General features: G+C 46.3%; 1 protein-coding gene across 1 annotated transcript in view; it reads left to right on the forward strand.

Annotated features, from left to right (window-relative positions):
- Positions 1–2802: 2802 nt before the first annotated feature.
- ONECUT1 (one cut homeobox 1) overlaps positions 2803–26956 on the forward strand; it is a 44140-nt gene continuing 19986 nt past the window's right edge. The window contains exon 1 of the mRNA XM_037833927.1: positions 2803–4057. Within this exon, the coding sequence (XP_037689855.1) occupies positions 2956–4057 (1102 nt within the window). The 5' untranslated portion in view covers positions 2803–2955. The remainder of the gene's footprint in view (positions 4058–26956) is intronic.

The raw sequence follows: 26956 nt of genomic DNA on the forward strand, positions 1-26956 counted from the left end.
CTTTACACATTTACTAGGCCTGAGAAGAGCACCCTTCCTACCCATCACACATCCTTAATAACAGGCAAATTCTCTGAGATGTTCAGTAAGAATAAAATGTTGTTTCCGGCTGAGAAATCACTCCAACTCAGTTAACTGCAGGAAAACAAGGGTTAAATGAAAGGTGTGATTAGGGAGATTTGCAAACCAAATACATATGTCAACCCCCTGGGGAGAGGGGGCTGAGCTCAACTGATCCCAGGTGGGATCCTGGGGTTCAGCTGGGAGCCTCATAGGAAGAAAGATTTCAGTATCAACTCCCTAATTGGCTACACAAAGAGAAAACCTCGAGCAGTTTGTGCACTTGGCAGTATTTACTTTTTTTCCTTCTTTTAACAAAGTGCCTTTTTGGAAGAGTGTTGTTATAAGGGCAAATAGATCATTTCAGAGGATTAAAATGGAAGGGGGTGGGGGTCAACAGTTTAGCCCAAAGGCTACCTGCTACTTTAATCCATTGTTTGGTCTCCTTTAAGAGAGCCACATGCTCTACACTATAGGAAAAGAGAAAAGAAACAATGAGGAATCAAATTCACAGCTCCCCACCAACATATTGTGATCCACTAGGCAAATATATATGTTTATATACTTGTGTTTATGTGTGGATGTGAATAGAGAGGTGCAGATATGTTTAAATGGAGAAATTTTGTTTTCTGAGTTCTTTATGTCAGTGTTTTTTTCCCAAAGATCTTTTCCCTTGTGGAGGCCCTAGATTCCTAAGTGTTCATCATGCAAGTAGACACCAAGTGCACTGAGATGGAGTTCCATTTCCAGGGCCTCCAGAAGCATTGTTTGGACAAGATAGGAGGGTCTCTGGTGATGAAACTAGTTAGATTGGCCAATCCCAGAACATAACCATTTTCAGGGAAGTCAGGTTGACTGTACTCACTGGCCTTGACCTACCTGTATCATGATGTTGCCCTGGTGGCTGTAGGAACATGGGCAAAGAGAAGGGCCTTTACCTTAGCTGGTATTTTCCCCAACTGTCGGCTGGTCCAAGCTTCTGCCTTGGGACCCAGCCACCACTACTGTCACCACCCCAGCCGCGGCCTCTCTGAGGGTCTGGGAACATTTGCAAGAGAGAGACAGCTGGTGGGCTCCAAGCCACCTAAGGTATCATCAGAGTTTGGACCAGAGTAGGTCACACAGACTTTGTTCCATAGTCTGGGCCAGACAGCCCAATCTCTGAGAGGCTGTCCTCCATTGTGACCACCACTAGCCCCAGGCTGCGCCTCATCGCTGACCCGGCCGTAACTGCCAAGGGCTGGACAATGGGCACATCTGTCCTTTCTCCGAGGGATGAAAGCACCTAAGCGGACACTGCTCTGCCTTTTGTTTCGTTTCGTTTTTTCTTTTGTAAATAAAAGAAAGCCGCGGCATGTGGCGGCCGGGTGTACATCCCAAATGGGGAGGGGGGTGCGCTCTGTACGCGCCCCCACCAGGCCCAAGGACCAGGTTTGACTGTGGATTGGAGCGTGATTATGGAAAGGGGGCAATTACCCCCGAAGCTGAATTGATTCTCAAATTGGAGGCTCCTCTCAAGGACACAGAGAAGAACGCGTCCCTATGGGCAAACGGAGACGGGCGCATTCGCGTCCACCCTGCCAGCGTCAGTCCTTCCCGCAAGCAGCGGTCTCTGGGTGCTTTACCAAGCAGGCGGTGGAGAAACTGCGGGAAGGGCCAGAGCCTCCGCTGCTCCACCAGCACCCGGAAGTTAAAATGGGAACCCACCAAGGTACTCCTCCCCCAGCCCCCATGCCCCACCACACTCGCCAAATCATTGGCGAGGCGAGCGCGCCGCCTTAATTACGAGCTGAGCAGGAGCATCCAGGCGGCAAGGAACAACAAGGTAAGGCCGGGGCCGGGACCCTCGGCACTGAACGCCATCTCCCCAGGACACGGATAGGATTGGGAGGTCAAAAGAATATCCGGAAGGAGTGGCTTGGGGTTCTAGGGCAGCAGCTATCAGGCTGACCCAGGCCTTGAAGATATTTGCGCCCTTCCCCCAAAAAAGGCCGCGCACTTGAGGACAGGGAGAGCACCGACTCCTAGAAGCCCTGGAAATTTAGTTTAGTGGGCAAGAGGGGAAGGAATGATGATACCGTTCCCAGTTCCCTGGGCAGCCTGTGCCGGGAGTCAGCAACTGGAGAGAGACGATGGCTCTCCAAGCATATCGCGACCCCCGAAACGGGAACACGGCTTCAGAGGCTAGAGAATGGGAGGAGAGAGTACATCCAAACCATGGAGCCGTGCGGGGAGCGCGTCTCCGGGGATGGTGGCGGCGGCCCCAGGTCGCGCTCTGCGCTGTTTTCGCACGTGCGCTCCGCTCCGCAGCCTGAGGGGCGCCGCCGGGAAGGCGCCCCCGCCCCCCTCCATTTGTAGGCGGATGTCACGGGCCGGGCGCGCCGGGACCCGGCGCGAGGGGGAGGGGGCGGAGCTGCGCCGCGCGCATGCTCTCTACGCCCGGCCGGCGTGAGGGCGGGCCGTGGCAGCGGCGGCGGCGGAGCAGCGGCGACAGAGTCTGCAACAGTAACCGAGCCATGGCTCGAGCTGGTGAGCGGCGCGGGCAGGCAGCAGCCGCGGCAGGCACGCGAGCCGCGGCAGGGGAGCCGGGGGCCTCACAAGTCTAGGAAGGAGAGGGGCGAGAGGAGTTCGGGGGTGGCAGGCTGGGGACACCGCGCTCGTCCAACGGCGCGGATCCGTTTTGGAAATTAATATTTTTAAAAAGCTGAGGACGCAGAGGGGGAGGCGGGGACGAGAGGGAAAGCGAGACGCACAGAGACAGAGCCCCACACTGAGAGGCAGGAAGGAAGGCAGCAGTCGCGGGCAGCTGATGTGAAGACCCGACTCCGTGCGCCCCTTGCCGCCTCTTCCCGGCCACATCGATGTTGTGTCCGCCGCCCGCTCGCCCAGATCACGATGAACGCGCAGCTGACCATGGAGGCGATCGGCGAGCTGCACGGGGTGAGCCATGAGCCGGTGCCTGCCCCCGCTGACCTGCTGGGCGGCAGCCCCCACGCGCGCAGCTCCGTGACTCACCGTGGCAGCCACCTGCCTCCCGCGCACCCGCGCTCAATGGGCATGGCGTCCCTGCTGGACGGCGGCGGCGGCGGCGATTACCACCATCACCACCGGGGCCCCGAACACAGCCTGGCCGGCCCCCTGCACCCCACTATGACCATGGCCTGCGAGACTCCCCCAGGTATGAGCATGCCCACCACCTACACCACCTTAACCCCTCTGCAGCCGCTGCCGCCCATCTCCACCGTCTCGGACAAGTTCCCTCACCATCACCACCACCATCATCACCACCACCACCCGCACCACCACCAGCGCCTGGCAGGCAATGTGAGCGGTAGCTTCACGCTTATGCGGGACGAGCGCGGTCTGGCTTCCATGAATAACCTCTATACCCCCTACCATAAGGACGTGGCTGGCATGGGCCAGAGCCTCTCGCCCCTCTCCGGCTCTGGTCTGGGCGGCATCCACAACTCCCAGCAAGGGCTCCCCCACTACGCCCATCCGGGTGCCGCCATGCCCGCCGACAAGATGCTCACCCCTAACGGCTTCGAAGCCCACCACCCGGTCATGCTCGGCCGCCATGGGGAGCAGCACCTCACGCCCACTTCGGCCGGCATGGTGCCCATCAACGGCCTTCCTCCGCACCACCCTCACGCACACCTGAACGCCCAGGGTCACGGGCAGCTCCTGGGCACAGCCCGGGAACCCAACCCTTCAGTGACCGGCGCGCAGGTCAGCAATGGAAGTAATTCAGGGCAAATGGAAGAGATCAATACCAAAGAGGTGGCGCAGCGTATCACGACCGAGCTCAAGCGCTACAGCATCCCGCAGGCCATCTTCGCGCAGAGGGTGCTTTGCCGCTCCCAGGGGACCCTCTCGGACCTGCTACGCAACCCCAAACCCTGGAGCAAACTAAAGTCCGGGCGGGAGACCTTCCGGAGAATGTGGAAGTGGCTGCAGGAGCCGGAGTTTCAGCGCATGTCTGCACTCCGCTTAGCAGGTGAGCGGGCCAAGGAGCTGGGAGCGCGGAGAGATAAGGGACCGGGAAACCGAAGAGACTGAAGGAGGGAGGGAAAGACAGAGGGTTTGGCGCGCTTCATCCCGCTACCCCTTTCCCGGAGAGGTGGAGTCTTTGGGCCCGGAAGAGCCGGCACAAGGCTCTCAGGAGCAAACGGTCTCCTCCAGGACTCGGTGCGCTTGGCTGTGGGAAGCTCTGGGAGCTGAGCGGCGCGACTTCGGCGACTGCGGGTGCTCATCTGTACTCAGGGACAGCGTTGGAAGCTGTCGTGGCTCGAGGCCGAGAGAAGCCTCCGTACCTGGCCGCTTGGTCTGTGTGCCGCTTCTCAGTAGGGCACTCTGGGTTTAGAGAGAGGAAAGAGGGGACGACGCGGGCATAGCTCTGCGTGCGGGTGCTCCCTGCTAGTAGCCCTGGCACGTACCAGTGCGCTGGCTGGAGCGTGAGGGAGGCGAAGGCTGTATTGGCGCTGGACAGGCTTGGTGGGAACCGCACTCCATGAGCGCGGACAAAACGTTCCAAAGCCGCCCAGCGCTTGGCTGCTTGGCGCGGACGCAATGTACCAATTAACGCGCGCTCTGTGGGAGGAACCGGCTGTGAAAAGGAGAGGGGGGCAGACCCAGAGGTCGGGGTGAGAAAGGCCAAGGAATAAGGGAGCTTCCAGTCTTCGCTGTCCACTCGCTTAGGACTTTGTATTTTGTTTGGTTCCTTTGCATGATTTTTCGTCTGCCATCCTTCTGCTGAGGATGAGAGAGTGTAAATGACGGCAAAGTCTGCAAGCTGAGATCTCCCAGATCCGAATTCCCCAGCTCAGTGTGTTTCCGAGCCGAACGGGAAAGTCTCAACGGCGAGGCATAGACACGGCGCCTGGCCAACACCCCCCAGCCTCTCTGGGCAGAGGTGTGGGGGAGGCTCCGGCCCGCAGACTAGCTGAGGGGACAGCTGAGTCCAGCCCAAATCCGGGGATTTCAGACGGATTCGGCGACCCCCCACCCCCCACCCTCGGGCGGAGGACACGTAGGGAGAGTGAGCTAAGGGCAACCGAGGGCAAACTCCGTTTTATAAGACCCGGGCGGAGGCTGCCTAGTTGATTGACTTCAGGGTCTGGGTCCCGGCTCCCGCCCCCATCTCAGCCCGCACCCAGGCCTGAGCCCTGGCTAAAGGTACAAGCCGGAATGAGGGTTTTGTTAATTAACTGATCGTTCTCCATTAATTCGTCCCTGGAGAATGAGAGACAGTCAATCCTCTCGGAGCCGGGGGCACTGAGCCGTTTCTCAGTCTAAAATCAAAATGAGAGGCCGGAGCCCCCTCCCCCACCTCGTGCCTGCCAATGGGAAGCTAGGCGGGAGGCGGGTGCCGGCGAGCTGCAACTAAGGCCGGGATGCTACCCAAAACGCGCCTAGGGTCTGGGCGCTAGTTGAACCTCTGCCCTGCCGGGTTTCCAGCCCAGCCCGGGGGTCGTCCGCGCCCAGCAAAGTCTTAGCGCGAGGGCTCTTACAACTGGTAGCCTGACGCGACGTGGGGAGGGGGAAAGGAAGACGAAGAAGGATACGCTTACAGGGCCCCTGGGGGACTGCCCTGGCGAATCCCAAGCTCCCTCGTTTCCACTCGGGAGCGATGGAAAGACGTGTCCTCTCGTCCTGTGCGTGGGCACTGTATCCCTGGGCTGAACGAGACCCGCGAGCAGCTGAGTTCCCAGAGCGGGTGAGCTAAAGGGCTGCCCCTCGCTCTGACTGTCCCACCTCTGTCGGCGCCCATGGTAGTCAGTATCTTTTCACATACCCACGCCAGCCCTGAGCCCTGGCTTCAGGATATTTTACTGAGGCAGTGACTGCCGAGGCTGGTGGGCAAAGAGGCGAGTGGGGGGAAGAAGAGGGTGGAAGTGGAGGGGCGTGCCTCCAGGGAAGCCCAGTCCTGTTCCCACCCTGCAAAGGCGCTTGCTCCTGAACTTAGTAAGTGCACCCCCCCTTCCACCGATCCCCCACAAGCGTTGCCTCCTAAAGGACAGACGAGCAGATTTTGTTCAGAGTCGATCCCCGAGCCCTAGAAACGGCCTGGCGCCCTGCTCTGCGCTAGCGCCTTCTGACATCCCCACGTGCAGAGCCGAGTTACCGGGTGGGGTGGGAGCGAGGCGCCGCCGTGCTCGCTAGGCGAAGGGGAGTCCGCGCGAGGAAGGCACAGGTGGGCTCGGATGTAGACCCCGGGGATCCTCAAGGGGACCACTGCCTGGACACCCAGCAGCCCATGGCCCCAGCCACGTGACCTTTTTCCTTGAAAAAGCAGAAAGTCGGAGACTCCATCAGTCCAGGCGTTTGGCGCCAAACTTCCAGCAGACTCCAAATCCTAAGACCCGAATGGAGAGTCGTCTTTTTCTTCATTTTCTTTTTTTTAGCCTAGTTGAAAGGTGGGGAGGGCTGCAACTGAGAGCGCCGGGCCCACCCAGGAGAGCCTCCTGGAGGGAAACTGGAGCAATCCCGTCACACTGCAAAAGCCTCGACCCATTGTTAAGTCACTGAACAACCAGCAGTTTCGTTATTAGCTTACTTTATTTAAAAAAAAAAAAAAATGGAGGGGGGGGTCGTTTTTTGAACTCTCCAGATGATCTCTAGCAAGCCCTGAACGTAGGAGCCTTAAAACGGCTGCGGGATGTTGCCTCCTGCCCTGCGCCCCCAGTCCCCCGGCCCAGCTCCTCACGCAGATGCGCGCCTGGCAGCTTTGTTCGCTGTTGCGCACAAAGATCCCGCACTTGGTCCCTACCCTGTAGAGTCCCGGACGCACTGAGGTGGGTTCATGCGCCCCGCGGAGGGAGGGTGGTTTCTCCAAGCCCTTCTGGGTCCCCGGGTTTCAGCGCAGCCTGTTGTTGAGGGTCAAAAGTCCCCCCAAGTGCAGTCGTGTTTGGCCAGGTGCTTTCGCATCACGAAATTACATCGCCTGGTGGGAGACGGGCGACAAGAGGAAATTCTCACCGAATTAACTACCTTTAAAAAATCAATATATGTTCCGTCAATGTAATACTAGCTGCCGCCCCATTAGAGCGCAGCGTGACCCGGCTTCCGCGGAGTCTGGTCCCGGATTCGGTAGGCGGGCTGGACTGTACGGGTGGCGGGGGAGGGGGGGGGGCCTCTGACGTGGGCGCCTATCAAGACGTGAGATTAGTTTTCAATTAAGGATTCCAGAAGTCTTTGGCTACACTGCCGGAGCTGCCGGCGCGGGAAAAGACTGCGTTTTGCACAGAGCAACCCGTACAGCGCTGGGGTCCCAGGAGTCGGTAGCTCGCAGTTTGGGGGTTGAACGAGATTGGGTGTTAGGCTACTAAGAAGCCTCCAAACGGCGCCAGGGAACGGGCCCGGCCTCCCGCGCCGGCATTGCGGCGCCCTCTTTCTACCCGGATTTGTCACAGAACCACCTGGGAAAGGGCCTGAGCTCGGGAGGAGGGGTTCCGGCCAGGAGGCGGCCATGAGAAATCTTCACCTAGCCCAACCTGGGCAGTGTTTGCAGTGAATGGCCTTGTGGCCTGGTTGATTGATAACTGGTCCCCGCGCAAATCCATTTGCTTTTTGTTAATATTTATCCCGGCCGGTGACAGTTCAGCAGTTCCCTCGCTTCCCTGTGCTGCGGGGGTCGGTCAGAAGGGGTGAGATGCTGGACTCTGGGACTCCCACTTCCCCACTTCCCAAAGACGCCCGAGTCACAGGAGAAAGGCCAGAACTGGGCAGGTGGAATGCCAGAGCAGGAAGAGTTTCCAGATTCGAGGGTGAGAGAAGGTGCCTAGTGAGCACGTTCCCTAACGCCCAGCATTTCGATGTAGAGGATCTTGGACCGCGCAGTTGCTCCCAGCGGGCCGCGGCGAGAACAAAGGGCTGGCAGGGTGCTGTAGACTGAGTCCACCTTGAGCCTGGGGGAGGAGGGCTGTCCGCTGGTTGCTACTTTCCCGAAGGACTGGGGCGGCCTCCTCCCAGTGTTGCCAGGGGTGCGCGGAGGAATGGTCGGGTTATTAAGAGGAGACTGAGGAGTCCCAGACCCCGCCCAGGCCAAAATGGTGGAGGTGCATTTGAGGAGACTGCTGGGAACCTCCCCCAAAGCCAAGGGCGAAACCAAAAGGGCTTGCTTTTGAGGACAGTTACCAGAAGGCTCTGCGTGGCTCCTTTGTAACAGTCCCTGCCTGTTCCTTTGGGGGGCTTGGAACAATGGTCCCCTCCGTTTGTACGGTCCTCACTTGGGAGCACAAAGCCCAATGAGGAGAGGAAGGCACGGCCCTTCTGAAGTGTGTTGGTTTAGATTGGAGCAGCTGTTTGGCTGGGGTGGAGGAGACCTGCTTCTAGGGCTTGGGGAAGCCTGACGGTCGGCTATTGTGTGGTGTCAGCGCAGTGAGGACGCCCGCCCGAGACAAAAAATAAAACTGCGCGGCCTGTTCAGAGAATGACTGGCTGTCCCGCCAGCAGGTGCAGCCGCAAGCCGCTGATCCGGATCGGCAGGAGCGACCCGCCCGGCCCAAGTTGCGGCTGTCGGCAGAGACCCAACCCCAACATCGCAGCTTAGCTACTGATACTTGGGATGGACCGTGCCAACGATAGCATAGTTGCGTCGTATCAACAAAGCGTCTCAAAGCCCAGGACGCATTTTTCCTTTATCTTCAAGCTCTAAGCCCTCGGAGCGCCTCGGGGAGCTGGACTCTTTCGCTCCATGGTGCCCTCCATTTGGGCTCACTTCCTCTTCCCCGGGTAGAGTAGCCCTACTGGCTGTGCTGCAGAAGTCGCGCGCGCCCCCTGCGGGCTGCAGCGGCCGGGTGCGAAGAAGCCTCCAGCCGACGCAAAGAGGTCCTTAATGCTTGCTGCGTCTTTGTTTTTAGAACGTTGTCCTAGTGATTTTGAAAACGAAAACTCTTTTGATAGGAAGAGGCATTGGAGGAGGAAGTAAAGGGTATCTAGTGGTTCCATCTAGGTCCCCAACAATGCCTGGTATTACCCCATTGATGGGGCAAAATTGCCACCTTCCCAAAGTACACTCCAAATCTAACCTCCTCAAACAGCATGCAGGTTTGGATTTTCTATGTGAATTATAATTTTTTCTGTCATGTTTTTATTGGAGAAAAGGTCAGAGTAGAGAAGGTGACCCTGACGATGGGAAATCCGATGTTGGGACTAGGGATGGCACCGGGCGGATTAGCGATTCCTTTGTTTTGTCGGTTCTCCTTCCGGAGGCAGCCCTCGAGCCTTGAGCTTGGAAGTCTTTGTTTCCTCTCTCGTGGAGCGGGTACAAGGGCGTTCGGAGACTGATGGCCTGGAGAGTTGGCGCGGCGTCAGGACCCTGGACAGAGGTCCGCCGCCGTGTCGCCTGATCTGGAGTTTCTCTTACTTAGCCCTTGGAAGGCTGCTAAGATGCCTTTGAAAACCGTAGTTAGAAAACGAAACCTAGCAGCTGATATTCCGAAGGTTGGGAGAAAGCGCGAAGCCCCACCAGGAATATGCACTTGCGCGGTCAAGTAATCGAAAAGTTCAAATCTATCCGCGTCGATCAGGTGGTTGATCTTTTCGTCCCTCCCCAGCAGCTTTGTCTGTGCGTCTGAGTTCACGTGTGCACCTGCTTATAAAATCGGAATTCGCGTCCCTATGGGTGTGACAGGGGTTGGATCATTAAGCTAAAACATTCAATTCAGTCCCTTTGATCCATGCTGGGGAAAATCTATAGTCATCTCCAATCTACGAGGTCTTTAAGGAGGTTGTTACACGAGCTGATTTGATGTCATCATTTCTACAGTCATGGCAAATTCAGCTAATCAAATAGAAACTGGTACCCAAAGTTCTTAGAAGAAATAGGTTTTACAAGGCATCTTGGTAAAAAGAAAAATTTATTCCTGAATTGCTTGTAAGGAATAAAACCCTCAAGTCCAGTGAGGGCCGGGAATTAACGAGGAGACGCTCCTTAATTGGTCCTTGGTGTCTTGGTCCTCAGCCTCCGTAGTTAGAGGCTATTCCTTTCAAGTGACAGTGCTCAGTGCTCTTTGTAAACTCCATATAGTGAAATATTTAGATACCAACTTAATATTTAAAATTAACCAAGGAGTCTTGATGGAGTGAAATGAGAAATGACTAGTTTCACTTCTGTCCTCATTAAAACAGCAGGATTTCCACATTCTTGGTAAAATTGAAGGGTACTCAACCTAGGGTAGCAACAAAAGTAGGGTTTTATTGAAGTCATAGTTGTTAAAGGATAGATTTCTCATAATACTGGATAAAAGTTCAACAACTATTTATTAAATATCATTTTTATGTTCTATTTAAGTTAGGTAAATAAGCCCCTTTTGGGAGATAAAAACTACATTATTTCCACATGAAAAATGCCAGCTTCATTGAGTCCACTAAAAAGAAAAAACTTATTTCCAATGTGAGTGAATTTGATGCACGATCCTAAGTTCCTGTCACCTGTCAATAAGTTTGTACAGGTTTTTATTTTAACACATGTATATTAATACTAATGAAACCTATCCTCCTGAGATGATAGAATTGGGTTAACTGACTAGACCAATCACAAGACATACAAATTGTTTATCACAGGGTGTTGCTAGGGAATTATCTGCATATGTCCCTCCCAAAAGATGCCATATTATCATAAAATTGAACAAATTAACCTCTGGTTTTCTTCTTCTTTAGGTGAGGCAATTTAATAAGACAACTACTGGACAGAACCAGCTCTTAAAGTACAACCCATCAGATTTGTCAAAGCAATTGATAAAGAAGCTCACTTGGTTGTGCACATATTGTTAGTCAGGTACCATAAAGGCACATGGATGTTCTCATTTTAATACCCACCCTCTATGCCCTTGGCTCCCAAACCTTGCTACACATTGATTTTAATATGCTGCAGTTTGGGAACTGCTAGTCTGTTTGGTAGTTACCATTATTTTCCCTGTTTCTATCTTCAGAAAGGTTAAATAATTTCCCTGTAGTAACACACCCAGAAAGCACTGAAGCCCTGAATTCAGCTTTCCTGACTCAAACCCAGAACCATTTTACCCTCAACCCTGTGCCTCTATTACTAGTACTGGTCCTCCAGGTGGGTGGACCCAGAGTCTGAAAGTGTTTGATTCACCCTCATAAACACCCAATCTAGAACGTCTCTGCATAATAAAGATCTTGAAACTAGGGAGTGCATGTCTTCCCTTTGGGACTTTCAAAGAGAGTTACTTATGGGAACATTTCTGTTTTACTCAAGACTTTTTATTGCTGTTTTTTGAAGAAGCAGCCAGAGGGAATGCAGGGCAATAGTAGAGCTAGAAGTGGAACCCAAGTCTCCCTATCCATTTGTTCACTTAAACAATTATTGATGGGCAGGGCCCATCCCATTAGATGTGCTCTGTGTGGGTAGGACTGGTCCACTGGGACCCATGCCTGGAGGAGGGCCTAAGGGCCCAAACACTCCATACTTCCAGGCATCAGAGTTCAGATCTCTAATCCCTGTCTTGCTAGTCCAGAGCTTACTCATATTTTATGACTCTGCACTAAAAAAATTATAAATTCCCTAAAACTGTCTATGTGTTGGCAAACATCCAGAGGGCAACTAAATTTCAAACATTGCATGTTTCCATGTGTTTTCCATTCTCCCTTTGCATATGCCGTAGGATACACAGATCGACAGTTTATGAAATCGCTGCTTTCCTTTTCACATCTGGTGATGATCTCATGGTCCCAAAGAGAGGTTATCAAAGGAACACAAACTATATGTTTTTTGCTTTCTTTTTTGTCTTCCAAAACAGATCTACGGGGAAAATTAAATAAATAAACGAGCGCAGCGCGCCATCTAGTGATCCCGGTGCTCACTGCAGGTTCCGTGACTGGAGTGCGTGAGAGGAGTGGCTAACGCGATTCAAGTATTGATGGAGTCGCAAAAATCGTTCATTAAGGCAATTTAATCTTTGCTATTAAATGTCCTCTCAATTCATTTGGGGTAATTAAGATGCAGTTAAAGTGATTAAATTCTAATTACTTATGCCAGACAAAGACATATTTGTCACACTAATGCGGTTAACTAAGGACTCAGAAAGAAAGTTAACATTTACTTCAAATGATGAAACTGGAAAAATCAGTTCCTCTTTTCATCGTTAATCCAGTGAGCTGGGTGATTATGCTATGGCACTACAAGCTCATTAAATAGGGGAAGCGCTGATTAAAATGACTGGTAGGAAGAGAACGTGAACAAGAAGTACCTCAGTACCCTTTGGTCAGCAGTCCTAGGCAAAATTACTTATTCCCCACCCATCCACCCCAAAGTAATAAACTGCTCCTGAGGTTTATTCTGATATTATAAGAGATGCCTACAGAAAGCTTTTATTACCAACCTGCAGATATTGTTAAACAAAAAGATATTTTTAAATAGTAAATGGATTCTTGGGGTCTAGAGCAAGGCAGGTGGGCTGGGTAGGGAGGAAGAGAATTCCTGAAATAACCAGCTCCAGAGTGAAAAATCTCCACTGCAGACTTCAGAAGCCACTTTCCTTCATACCCTTCCTGTTAAACAGTCCTCCTCCCTCCCCAGTTCCACTTTTATTGCCTTTGATCAAAGGGGACAGATTCTTCTGCCAAGAACCATGCCGCATTTGATTCTTACGTACCAGCTGAGGAGTGCTAAGTACCTCAGCTGCAAATTGGTCTCTGTTTAACGTTTTCCCGCGTTCACATGGAAAACCATAAACCATCAGGTCACTGAGGCTATTTTGCTATCATCTCCACAGATAACAGTTCTCAGCCTCATATGATAGCTTAATTATGAGTGCTCATAAGGGGAGGATGAATTGAAAACCTAATGGATTTGAAGTTTGCCTTCTGCACAAAAACGGCTTTTTAGACGGTTCCTGGCATCAGCCTGGGCTGATCTAAGGACAAGGATGACCAGTCAGATAATTGAAGATTATTTTCCCCAGGAAACTGGTGTCTTTTAATGCTGTTGAGTTTGTATTTTGAAAACCATAATTGTGTAGGTTGTGTTTTCCCCCTATTTATCCCACTGCATAATATCGTCACTCTTTATTTCTCAAGCAAAAATGGTATCAAATGTTTGTCACCTAAGTCAAACAACTACCTTTAAAAAATGGATTGGTCAGTTCTTTGACTATTTACAAAGTCATTATTAATTTTATACAACCTTTTTTTGCCATTTTAAATTACTAGGAAAAAGAAAACACCAGACTAAGAATCAAGTGCCCCCGAGACAGTTCGTGTACTAATTAACTCTGAGACTTTGTCATTTAACCTTTCTGGGCCTTAGTGTCCTTCAGAGTGGAATGAAGGATTTGGCCTTAGGGTACCTTCCAGCTCCCACATCCTATGACTGATTGCCTTCTATGATGGCTGTATCTCCATGGCAAGGCCCATTGGAATCCTAGTCTCTTATCTCAATTTACTGCTCTGTCTCCAACATCAGGATTAACAAGGTGCAAGGCCCAGGGTGCCAGTTTCTTGGGCAGCGTCTCAAGCCCGGCTCTCCTGTCAGGAGCTCAGGGGGAAACAACCCATCTGGACAGGAGTGCTGGCTTCTGGTGCCAAAGTGCTCCAGTTTGAGATTGCCTATGTCCTGGTACTACAAAGTGAGGATGTGGGCTTTCAGGAACTCCTATACACTGCTTGTGGAGCTATAAATTGGCACCACCACTTCAAAAAAATAATTTGGTACTATTTTATAAACCTGTACCTGCACAAGTCCAACAATCCTACTCCTGGGATTATACTCTAGAGATAAACTCACAAATGCTCCAGGATACATGTACAAGACTGTTTGTTGCAGCGGTGTTCATAAGAGCCAACAACTGGAAACAGCCCAAATGTCCACTGACAGGGAACAGCTAAATTGTGACATATCCATATAATGCAATCTTACACAGTAATGAAAATGAATAAGCCACAGCTATACACAACTACATAGATGAATCTTAGAAACAATGTTGAATTTTTAAAAAGCAAGCTAGAGAGGACCACACCAGGACCAATTTATGGCACTCAAAAGCAAGCAATGCTAAACAAGTTATTGTTTAGAGATCATAAATATGTGGCATAAACTATTTTAAAAAACAAAGGATAATAAATACATATTTCCTGAGAGTGGTTACCCCCAGTAGAGGAAGGCAAAGAGACAGGAGGAGGAAAAAATACAGTGTTGTTTCGTGTTCTAGTTCTTTTGTCGGGTAGTGCATTCACAAATGTTCTTTTTGTTATTATGCTTCCTATCTTACCTATATGATACATACTCTTTGTAAATGGTAAATATTATTTAATTTTAACATTGAGGGGAAAGATTGTTTTGGTCTGGCCTCTCAACCCCAAAATTTGGACCAAACAAGGGCCAAGACATTTTGTGTTGTTCCAAGCTCTGTCCTAAATGTCAGCCCTTTTCAGAATTATAGATCTCTAGAATTTGGGCTAATTGAAATAAAAAAGGAAATCCCACTAGCTTTGGAAACAGAGATTCATTTCTTCATTCATTTGAGCACCTGCCATGGCAGACCTGCGCTCAGTATGGGGACAAGAGAGTACAGCAGACTTGGCTCCTTACTCCTTGGGAACTCACAGGCAAGTGGGGAAGGTAGACAAAAAGCTACTCAGATACTTACTTTGAGTTGTTTTGTGTGCCAAGAAGAAGGTCAAGGTGTGGGGATGTGACAGTTAATTGAAGATCTGGAGGCTGAGTGGGGCTTGGGTCAGAGATGGAAGAAGAAAGAGGGAACAACAGTGTGAGTGGAGGGCTTGGCTGAAACCCCTATGGAGGAAGGTTTCTTGGCTCTGAATTACTGTATAGCTGGAAGCTTGTCTCTTCCCCAACACAGCTGAGTGATAAGATACATTCCCATCAATAACAAAAGGGTTCTCCAAGGCTGTGGTTTTCAATAGCCAGGGAGGGGTGGGCAAGGATATCATATTCCTCTAAGGCTGCAAATCAGATTGGTGGGGGAGAGATGGAGGAGAATAAAAAGCCTCCGGTGGTTCTAATATAACTCCAAGTTGAGAATTATAATATTGAGGATAAGAGAAAATAATCTTTCTTTTTGCCCCCTGATTTTTTGTTTGTTTGTTTTACCCTTATTTCTGGAACAGTCCAAAGCTCCATAGATTTGTATATTACAAATTCACTCAAGAATTCAAGATTCAAGCTTCCTGTAAGAATAATTGTTTCCACATGCTCCTGCACTTAAATATTATTACTGGTCTTAGGTCCTTGCTAATCAAAGTGTGGTTCTCAGATAGGCAGCATTAGCCTGGGAACTTTTAAGAAATGCTCTCAGCTCTGACCCCAAGTCTACTGAATCTGAATCTGCATTTTAAAAAGATCCTCAGGAAATTCATGCACACTTTTAAGTTTGAGAAGTGATGTTGTGGGTCATATTATATCATTCAAAAGGTTAATTTTCCTTCATTCACCAAACACTGATTGGGCATCTTCTGGGTGCCAGGCAGTGGGCCAAGTGCTAGGGCTTAAAAGATGAATGAGACTGTCAAGTCCTGGAGGAGCTCACAAGAGGAAATGCACAAATAAATAAAGACTTACAATATCTCTGATGAGTGCTATCATCCAGGTAGGAATAGAGTTCCATGGGAGCAGGAAAGGAAATGGAAACAAGCTGGGCGAGATCACAGAATGTGCAAGGCAGGGGGCTCGGGGCCTATGATGGCAGGAGCTAAAGGAAATATGACATGGAGTGGAGTGAGATGATCAGACTTGTACTCTTGAAAGCCAGCTGGTAGCCTGAGTAGGAGATGTAGCAGGAGCCTAGCTAGGGTCATAATCTAGACCCTAGATTATGAGGGTCTCGTATGTCATTGTCTACAGAGGTGAAGAGAATGGATGGGCCAAATTTGAGAGATATTTCTAAAGTAAAATTGAGAGGACATCGTGGCCTGGGGTGAAAATGAAAGAGGAACTGACTCCAATGGTTCTGGTTTGAGAAGCTGGTTGCCTAGATGCACCTTTAAATGAAGAATGGCTATGTTGATATAAATGTAAAGATATAACATTTCAGCATAGCGCACACCGTCAAGCTTGTTCTGAAGGTAGACAGGCTCTCTGGTCTCTGCATAGACTTAAGATGTAAAATCAGATAGATGGCCTCTGCCTCGCTGAAACATGTTATTAGAGGGGTAAGCAACATGTTAGTGTGATGCTAATGAAGAGAAGACTGTGGGTCCAATGCTTCTAGTCTGGCTTTCACTTCGCAGTGTTGATGGGCCATTATGGACACTCCTCTTTCCAGCCAACTGCCTGAAAACCAGTGTAAAGGGTTAGCCCAAATCCATCCCTGCTGTTAGAGAAACAAAAGTAACCCCCAGCAATGGTGGACAGGGCAGGGGCCTTCTGTCAACAAAGACAACAGGAAAGGGGATGGCACACCAGCTTGGAGACCTGCTGGAAGTGTTCCCCAAAGGAAGGGCAGGCAAGTGTTAGCAAATCTTGGTATTAGTTGCTTTCAAATCCATTTATTATGGGAACTAAACACCCTTATTTCTCATAAGAAAGCACGTTTTACTTTTCTCTAAGCTACTTATTTTCCTGGTTGCCCCCATAAGCCCCAATTTTTAAAAAAAATTCATTGTTTTTCATTAACAAATGTTTATTTTTGAATACACAGTACATGTATATATTTTTTTTGCATTAAACAGCATAAAAAGATATGCAGAGAAAACAAGTGTCCCTCCCAACCTATTCCCTAGCTCCCAGTCTCCTCCCCTAGAAGCAAGACCTGTTACCAGTTTCCTGTGTATTCTTCAGAGATAGACCATGGCTTTTCAAGTGCATGATCCTGGGGGCACACATGTGTTTGTGTGTATCCCTCTTTGAAAATAACCGGAGGCCTATTCCATATCCCAGCCAATAACTTTCTAAGGAAAATAACAAATGACTCTTGCTTCCTTTAATTCTGCTCTTTTGGCTGATACACAATTGCTTTCCTAGAAACATATTTAAATGCCCAGCAAGGTGCTGCCCCATGCAGTTATTGGAACAATAAAATTAAAGCAGCACAGGGTGGCCACCCTTCTGGGTACATTGAAAATCATTCCAAATACTTAAATGACAGCCCCTGTTCTAGCTCTTTTATGAAACACAATTCAACATACAAAAGTTGTTCAAAATTTTATAAATTTTATAAAATGTATACTATCTTCTGCCCAGCCTCCCTATTTTAAAGTAATACAATATCAGACATAACTACTGTACCATTTTAGAGCACTGCCTTCAACACAAGGGTGCAGATTTTTTTCCATCCATTAATTATTATAGTGAGTATATATAATTTTGTATCCTGCTTTTGTCATGACACAGCCTTAGTAAAATTTTTTACATACAAGAATAGACTGCCATTTGATGGATACTTACACGTCCAAGCACTTTGTATCTTATTTTTATAATTTAGTTTTTAAATTTCAAAGCTTTTTTAAAAATAGCTTCCCTTGTAAATCTATTATATACTATAATCAAGAAAAAAGAAACCAACAAATATCTCCACACATCCTGCACAGAGAGATAACCACAGTTTGTTTTAGTGAATAGCCTTCAAGTCATTTCACAATGAGATGATACATAAACACTGTTCTGTAACTTCTTAAATTAGAAACATCATGTTATTAAATTTATTATGGAACATTTGAAAATACATACAAGAAGAATGGAGAAAATAAAAATCCCTGGTAATTGTATCATCCTTGCCCTCCTTCCCCCAGTACATCATAAGTAGCATTCACTCATTCATTCATTCATTCAAGAGATAATATTTGGGGTGTTTACAGTTTGCCAGACAGCAGTGAAAGAGGCAAAAGCCATCCATGTGTTCCTGGACCACTCTATGCCAGAAAACATTCTACAAATTTCTGTTTCATGGCTATGCTGTTATATCTAACCAACCTCCTGGTTTTGGACGTTACAATTGGCCCATTAATTGGTTGCTCAAACATAAATTTTTATGACTTTATAATATTTTAGGAAGGAATTTATATAACTTTTCCAACAAACTTTCTGTCATTGAACATTTCAATTGTTTTCAGTTTGTTTGTTTTTGCTATTATTAATGAATGGCACAACAGTCAGCAACCTTATCCATTAGGCTTCATTGAATGTTTAATTGTTTCCCTCTTTCAAAATAGTCTCTCTAATTATTAAAGTAATAAATGCTCAGTGTAGGAACTTTGGAAAATATGGGACATTATAAATAAAGCAAAATCCAACCATCCATAATTCTATAACTAGGAGATAATACCTGTCTATATGTTGATTTGTTGCCTTCTACATACATATATAAATTTTTTAATGTGCGTAAGGATGACTCTTATGATTTTGGCATGCTTGGAAATATTGCCCAGGAGCAGTGGCTCTCCAACTTTACTGGACATCTAAATTACCTGGGAAGCTTGTTTAAAATGTATGCTCCTGAAAAAAAAAAAAAAAAAAATGTATGCTCCTGGATCCTACCCTCAGAAAATCTGATTCAGTAGCTGTATGCTGGGGCTTTGAAATGTACATTTTGAACAGGCATCCACCTCATGCTTCAGGTGATGTTGATGGATTTGGACCATACCCTAGAGTCAGTGTTCTAGACTCTGCAGTCCTTCCTACTCATACTGTGGTCCTGGACCAGTTGCCAAGCATCACCTGGGAGCTTGTTAGAAATAAGGAATCTCAGGCTCCACCCAGATCTATTCAATCAGAATCTGCCTTTTAACAAGATGTCCAGGTAACTCATGCATACATTCAAGTGTGAGAAGCACTGCTGTAGAGTAGTGGTTCTCAACCTCACCGACCTGTTAGAGTCACCTGGGGAGCTTTCAAAAATCCCAGGGCTTAACCTGCACGCTAGATTGAATAAACCAGGATCTCTGGGGAGGGGACCCAAGCATCAGTGTTTTGAAAGTTTCCCTGGTGACTCCAATGGATAGCCAAGGTGAAAAACTTCCAAAGGATTTTCCAGCCTTTCTCAGTAGCAGCCAGGCCAGAATCCCAGGGGGAAGTATGATACTCTCATTCGTGGATCTATGCTCCGACAGCCAGAGATGCCACCCAAAAAGTCCAATGACTTAGCAATTTCCAGAAGAAAAAGAAATAAAATAGCATTTCATTTCACCTTATTTCTAAAGGCAATCTTCATCTGAGTCCTTCATCCCTTGAATTTGAATTTCTCCAAGGCTATTCTCCTGGGGTCATCTCATTAATTTATTATCATCGTTTCCACCGCACAGTCTCTGTGTGGATGTCTGTTGTCTCATCCATCCATCTGATCCTTCTCTCCTTTATATTTGACTAAGGGATCCGTGGACCATTCACCACCCAGACTAAGCAAGGACAGGCACAGACAGCAACCAGACCCACAGCTGCCTCTGCCCTCAGGTACCCAGGGTCCCCATCTGGGTAGCTCATCTGGATGTGTCTGGTTTCCCTACTTTCCAGCTTATTTCAATGTCCCATCCCCAATTCATTCCCTCTGTTCCTCCAGCTCTCTTCCTCCATTCTCCTCCCTCTCTGGCCCTGACCATCTTGTGACTCAATCATAGGAATGGTGATAATACCAGCTTCCCTTGGCAGGGACTCAGAGCCCCATGCACTGACTTCTCAATGCCAATTCAGAGATCTCTCTACAGTGCCATCAAACATCAAAACAATTGACCAGTAAAGGAATTAAGGATATGTCATGGGACTTTATTCTATGTTCACACATTCGAAAGTTAAAGACTGTGTTGCTTGGGTGTCTCCATTTTCTATAGGGCTACATCCAACGTATTCATTCAACAAGGATGCTGAGTATGCCAAAGAAATAGTCCATGGTCTGCTCTCATGGAACTCACCATCTAGTGAGAGAGGAGTAGGCAAATAACTAATTATATATACGACTGTGAGTATGCAGCAGACCGCAATTCTCCTTGAATGGCAGAAGGGAGGGACAAGGCTTAACAGAAAATAAAATGCTCATGTTGGGCCTTGATTACATAAGGAACTTTTTTTTTTTTTTTTTTTTTTGCATTTTTTTTTTTAATCATCATTTTATTGAGATATATTCACATACCACGCAGTCATACAAAACAAATTGTACTTTCGATTGTTTACAGTACCATTACATAGTTGTACATTCATCACCTAAATCAATCCCTGACACCTTCATTAGCACACACACAAAAATAACAAGAATAATAATTAGAGTGAAAAAAGAGCAATTGAAGTAAAAAAGAACACTAGGTACCTTTGTCTGTTTGTTTGCTTCCCCTACTTTTCTACACATCGATCCATAAACTAGACAAAGTGGAGTTTGGTCCTTATGGCATTCCCAATCCCACTGTCACCCCTCATAAGCTACATATTTATACAACTGTCTTCGAGATTCATGGGTTCTGGGTTGTAGTTTAATAGTTTCAGGTATCCACCACCAGCTACCCCAATTCTTTAGAACCTAAAAAAGGTTGTCTAAAGTGTGCGTAAGAGTGCCCACCAGAGTGATCTCTCGGCTCGTTTTGGAATCTCTCTGCCACTGAAGCTTATTTCATTTCCTTTCACATCCCCCTTTTGGTCAAGAAGATGTTCTCCGTCCCACGATGCCGGGTCTACATTCCTCCCCGGGAGTCATATTCCACGTTGCCAGGGAGATTCACTTCCCTGGGTGTCTGATCCCACGTAGGGGGGAGGGCAGTGATTTCACCTTTCAAGTTGGCTTAGCCAGAGAGAGAGGGCCACATCTGAGCAACAAAGAGGCATTCAGGAGGAGACTCTTAGGCACAAATACAGGGAGGCCTAGCCTCTCCTTTGCAGCAACCATCTTCCCAAGGGTAAAACTTATGGTAGAGGGCTCAACCCATCAAACCACCAGTCCCCTATGTCTGTGGTCATGTTAGCAACCATGGAGGTGGGGTAGGCGAATACCCCTGCATTCTCCACAGGCTCCTCAAGGGGGCACTACATCGTTTTTTGTTTTTTTTTTTTTCCTTGTTTGTCTTTTTTCTTTTTTTTTTTTTTTTTTAACTTTCCCTTCTTTTTTCAAATCAACTGTATGAAAAAAAAAGTTAAAAAGAAAACAAACATACAATAAAAGAACATTTCAAAGAGACCATAGCAAGGGAGTAAGAAAAAGACAACTAACCTAAGATAACTGCTTAACTTCCAACATGTTCCTACTTTACCCCAAGAAAGTTACATACTATAGCAACATTTCAGTGAACTTGTTCCTACTACATCCATCAGAAATTAACAGACCATAGTCATTTCTGGGCATCCCCAGAACGTTAAATAGCTTATCTGTTCTTCTTGGATTATTGTTCCCCCTTCCTTAATTGCTCTCTACTGCTAGTTCCCCTACATTCTACATTATAAACCATTTGTTTTACATTTTTCAAAGTTCACATTAGTGGTAGCATATAATATTTCTCTTTTTGTGCCTGGCTTATTTCGCTCAGCATTATGTCTTCAAGGTTCATCCATGTTGTCATATGTTTCACCAGATCGTTCCTTCTTACTGCCGCGTAGTATTCCATCGTGTGTATATACCACATTTTATTTATCCACTCATCTGTTAATGGACATTTGGGTTGTTTCCATCTCTTGGCAATTGTGAATAATGCTGCTATGAACATTGGCGTGCAGATATCTGTTCGTGTCACTGCTTTCCGATCTTCCGGGTATATCCCGAGAAGTGCAATCGCTGGATCGAATGGTAGCTCTATCTCTAGTTTTCTAAGGAACTGCCAGACTGACTTCCAGAGTGGCTGAACCATTATACAGTCCCACCAACAATGAATAAGAGTTCCAATTTCTCCACATCCCCTCCAGCATTTGTAGTTTCCTGTTTGTTTAATGGCAGCCATTCTAACCGGTGTTAGATGGTATCTCATTGTGGTCTTAATTTGCATCTCTCTAATAGCTAGTGAAGCTGAACATTTTTTCATGTGTTTCTTGGCCATTTGTATTTCCTCTTCAGAGAACTGTCTTTTCATATCTTTTGCCCATTTTATAATTGGGCTGTCTGTACTATTGTCATTGAGTTGTAGGATTTCTTTGTATATGCAAGATATCAGTCTTTTGTCAGATACATGGTTTCCAAAAATTTTTTCCCATTGAGTTGGCTGCCTCTTTACCTTTTTGAGAAATTCCTTTGAGGTGCAGAAACTTCTAAGCTTGAGGAGTTCCCATTTATCTATTTTCTCTTTTGTTGCTTGTGCTTTGGGTGTAAAGTCTAGGAAGTGGCCTCCTAATACAAGGTCTTGAAGATGTTTTCCTACATTATCTTCTAGGAGTTTAATGGTACTTTCTTTTATATTGAGATCTTTGGTCCATTTTGAGTTAATTTTTGTGTAGGGGGTGAGGTAGGGGTCCTCTTTCATTCTTTTGGATATGGATATCCAACTCTCCCAGCCCCATTTGTTGAAAAGACCATTATGGCTCAGTTCGGTGACTTTGGGGGCCTTATCAAAGATCAGTCGGCCATAGATCTGAGGGTCTATCTCTGAATTCTCAATTCGATTCCATTGATCTATATGTCTATCTTTGTGCCAGTACCATGCTGTTTTGGCAACTGTGGCTTTATAATAAGCTTCAAAGTCAGGGAGTGTAAGTCCTCCCACTTCGTTTTTCTTTTTTAAAGTGTCTTTAGCAATTCGAGGCATCTTCCCTTTCCAAATAAATTTGATAACTAGCTTTTCCAAGTCTGCAAAGTAGGTTGTTGGAATTTTGATTGGGATTGCATTGAATCTGTAGATGAGTTTGGGTAGAATTGACATCTTAATGACATTTAGCCTTCCTATCCATGAACATGGAATATTTTTCCATCTTTTAAGGTCCCCTTCTATTTCTTTTAGTAGAGTTATGTAGTTTCTTTGTATAGGTCTTTTACATCTTTGGTTAAGTTGATTCCTAGGTACTTGATTTTTTTAGTTGCTATTGAAAATGGTATCTTTTTCTTGAGTGTCTCTTCAGTTTGTTCATTTCTAGCATATAGAAACATTACTGACTTATGTGCATTAATCTTGTATCCCGCTACTTTGCTAAATTTGTTTATTAGCTCTAGTAGGTGTATCGTTGATTTCTCAGGGTTTTCTAGATATAAGATCATATCATCTGCAAACAATGACAGTTTTACTTCTTCTTTTCCAATTTGGATGCCTTTTATTTCTTTGTCTTGCCGGATTGCCCTGGCTAGCACTTCCAGCACAATGTTGAATAACAGTGGTGACAGCGGGCATCCTTGTCTTGTTCCTGATCTTAGAGGGAAGGCTTTCAGTCTCTCACCATTGAGTACTATGCTGGCTGTGGGTTTTTCATATATGCTCTTTATCATGTTGAGGAAGTTTCCTTCAATTCCTACCTTTTGAAGTGTTTTTATCAAAAAGGGATGTTGGATTTTGTCAAATGCTTTTTCAGCATCTATTGAGATGATCAATTGATTTTTCCCTTTCGAGTTTTTAATGTGTTGTAATACATTGATTGTTTTTCTTATGTTGAACCATCCTTGCATGCCTGGAATGAACCCCACTTGGTCATGGTGTATGATTTTTTTAATGTGTCTTTGGATTCGATTTGCAAGTATTTTGTTGAGGATTTTTGCATCTATATTCATTAGGGAGATTGGCCGGTAGTTTTCCTTTTTTGTAGCATCTTTGCCTGGTTTTGGTATTAGATTGATGTTAGCTTCATAAAATGAGTTAGGTAGTGTTCCATTTTTTTCAATGTTTTGAAAGAGTTTGAGTAAGATTGGTGTCAGTTCTTTCTGGAAAGTTTGGTAGAATTCCCCTGTGAAGCCATCTGGCCCTGGGCATTTATTTGTGGGAAGATTTTTGATGACTGATTGGATCTCTTTGCTTGTGATGGGTTGGTTGAGGTCTTCTATTTCTTCTCTGGTCAGTCTAGGTTGTTCATATGTTTCCAGGAAATTGTCCATTTCTTCTACATTATCCAGTTTGTTGCCATACAGTTGTTCATAATATCCTCTTATAATTTTTTTAATTTCTTCAGGATCTGCAGTTATGTCACCTTTTTCATTCATTATTTTGTTTATATGGGTCTTCTCTCTTTTTGATTTTGTCAGTCTAGCTAGGGGCTTGTCAATCTTGTTGATCTTCTCAAAGAACCAACTTTTGGTGATATTTATCCTTTCTATTGTTTTTTTGTTCTCTATGTCATTTATTTCTGCTTTAATCCTTGTTATTTCTTTTCTTGTACTTGGTTTAGGATTGGTTTGCTGTTCATTTTCTAGCTTCTTCAGTTGATCCATTAGTTCTTTGATTTTGGCTCTTTCTTCCTTTTTAATATATGCGTTTAGTGCTATAAATTTCCCCCTTAGCACTGCTTTTGCTGCATCCCATAGGTTTTGGTATGTTGTGTTCTCATTTTCATTCGTCTCTATATATTTAGCAATTTCTCTTGCTATTTCTTCTTTAACCCACTGATTGTTTAGGAGTGTGTTGTTTAACCTCCAGGTATTTGTGAATTTTCTAAGTCTCTGATGGTTATTGACTTCTAATTGTATTCCATTGTGGTCAGAGAATGTGCTTTGAATAATTTCAATCTTTTTAAATTTATTGAGGCTTGTTTTATGTCCCAGCATATGATCTATTCTGGAGAAAGTTCCGTGAGCACTAGAAAAGTATGTGTATCCTGTTGATTTGGGATGTAATGTCCTGTAGATGTCTGTTAAATCTAATTCATTTATCAGATTGTTTAGGTTTTCAATTTCCTTATTGGTCTTCTGTCTGGTTGATCTATCTATAGGAGAGAGTGATGTGTTGAAGTCTCCCACAATTATTGTGGAAACATCAATTGCTTCCTTTAGTTTTGCCAATGTTTCTCTCATGTATTTTGTGGCACCTTGATTGGGTGCATAGACATTTACGATTGTTATTTCTTCTTGCTGAATTGCCCCTTTTATTAGTATGTAGTGGCCTTCTTTGTCTCTCAAAACATCCCTGCATTTGAAGTCTATTTTATCTGAGATTAATATTGCTACACCTGCTTTCTTTTGGCTGTAGCTTGCATGAAATATTTTTTTTCCATCCTTTCACTTTCAGTTTCTTTGTGTCCCTGTGTCTAAGATGAGTCTCTTGTATGCAACATATTGATGGTTCATTTTTTTTGATCCATTCTGCGAATCTATATCTTTTAATTGGGGAGTTTAATCCATTTACATTCAACGTTAAAACCGTGAAGGCATTTCTTGAATCGGCCATCTTATCCTTTGGATTATGTTTGCCATATTTTTCCCTCTCTCTATTAATATCCTTTATTGTACCCATACCAAATCTCTTTAGTACTGAACCTTTCTCCAAGTCTCTCTGTCCTGTCTTTGTTTCTCTGTCTGTAGGGCTCCCTTTAGTTTCTCCAGTAGGGCAGGTCTCTTGTTAGCAAATTCTCTCAGCATTTCTTTGTCTGTGAAAAATTTAAGCTCTCCCTCAAATTTGAAGGAGAGCTTTGCTGGATAAAGTATTCTTGGCTGGAAATTCCTCTCACTCAGAATTTTAAATATATCGTGCCACTGCCTTCTCGCCTCCATGGTGGCTGCTGAGTAGTCACTACTTAGTCTTATGCTGTTTCCTTTGTATGTGGTGAATTGCTTTTCTCTTGCTGCTTTCAGAACTTGCTCCTTCTCTTCTATGTTTGACAGTGTGATCAGTATATGTCTCGGAGTGGGTTTTTTTGGATTTATTCTATTTGGAGTTCGCTGAGCATTTATGATTTGTGTATTTATGTTGTTTAGAAGATTTGGGAAGTTTTCCCCAACAATTTCTTTGAATACTCTTCCTAGACCTTTACCCTTTTCTTCCCCTTCTGGGACACCAATGAGTCTTATATTCGGACGTTTCATATTATCTATCATATCCCTGAGGTCCATTTCGAGTTTTTCAATTTTTTTCCCCATTCTTTCTTTTATGTTTTCATTTTCCATTCTGTCATCTTCCAGGTCACTGATTCGTTGTTCAACTTCCTCTAGTCTTGTACTATGAGTGTCCAGAATCTTTTTAATTTGGTCAACAGTTTCTTTAATTTCCATAAGATCATCCATTTTTTTATTTAGTCTTGCAATGTCTTCTTTATGCTCTTCTAGGGTCTTCTTGATTTCCTTCATATCCCGTACTAGGGTCTCATTGTTCATCTTTAGTTCTTTGAGTAGCTGCTCTAGGTGTGTCTCTTCTGGTCTTTTGATTTGGGTGCTTGGGCTTGGGTTATCCATATCGTCTGGTTTTTTCATATGCTTTATAATTTTCTGTTGTTTTTGGCCTCGTGGCATTTGCTGACCTTGATAGGGTTCTTTTAGGGTTTGTAGACCAGTTGAAGTCCTTATCTCTAATTTATCAGATCTACAGCTTCGTGGAGTACACTTTCTCTAACTAACCAGCAGGTGGCGTCCACGAGCCACCTGTTCTCCACAAGCCAGATCTCCCCTGCTTAGCCTTTTTGGTGAGTGGGGGAGTGAGTCTTGTGGGGCCCAATTGGTGTCCCAAGCTTGCGTGTGTAGTTGGTGTTGCCTGCCCTGTATGTGGGGCGTGTTTCTGGGCAGTCGGGGAGGGGGGGTGGCCCTAACAATCAAATCTCCCTGATGATCCTAGAGTTTTAAAGCTACTGCAATAGTCTAATCCTTCAGTTCAGTCCTGCCACAGTTTGTCTCTGCCACTGACCCACAAGTCTTTGGTATTGGCGTATGGCTCCTGAGACTTGCAAGTGGGCCCCTCTTCCAGGCTGTGCACCCCGGGTCCTCTGTTGAGGGATGACTGTGCTATGTCACAGGTGAGTGCCGTCCCCCCAGGGCAGTTCTGGGCTGCTGGGCTGTGTTGGGAGGCTCTCAGTCTGCTCAAATGATGGCTGAATGGGGCTCTGTTAATTCACACTGCTCCCCCTTCCCAGCTCTGGGACATTCAGCTGAGGTTGCAGGGAAGGCTAATGTCC

The sequence above is a fragment of the Choloepus didactylus genome, chromosome 4 (assembly GCF_015220235.1).
Source record: "Choloepus didactylus isolate mChoDid1 chromosome 4, mChoDid1.pri, whole genome shotgun sequence".
NCBI classification, from domain to species: Eukaryota; Metazoa; Chordata; class Mammalia; order Pilosa; family Megalonychidae; genus Choloepus; species Choloepus didactylus.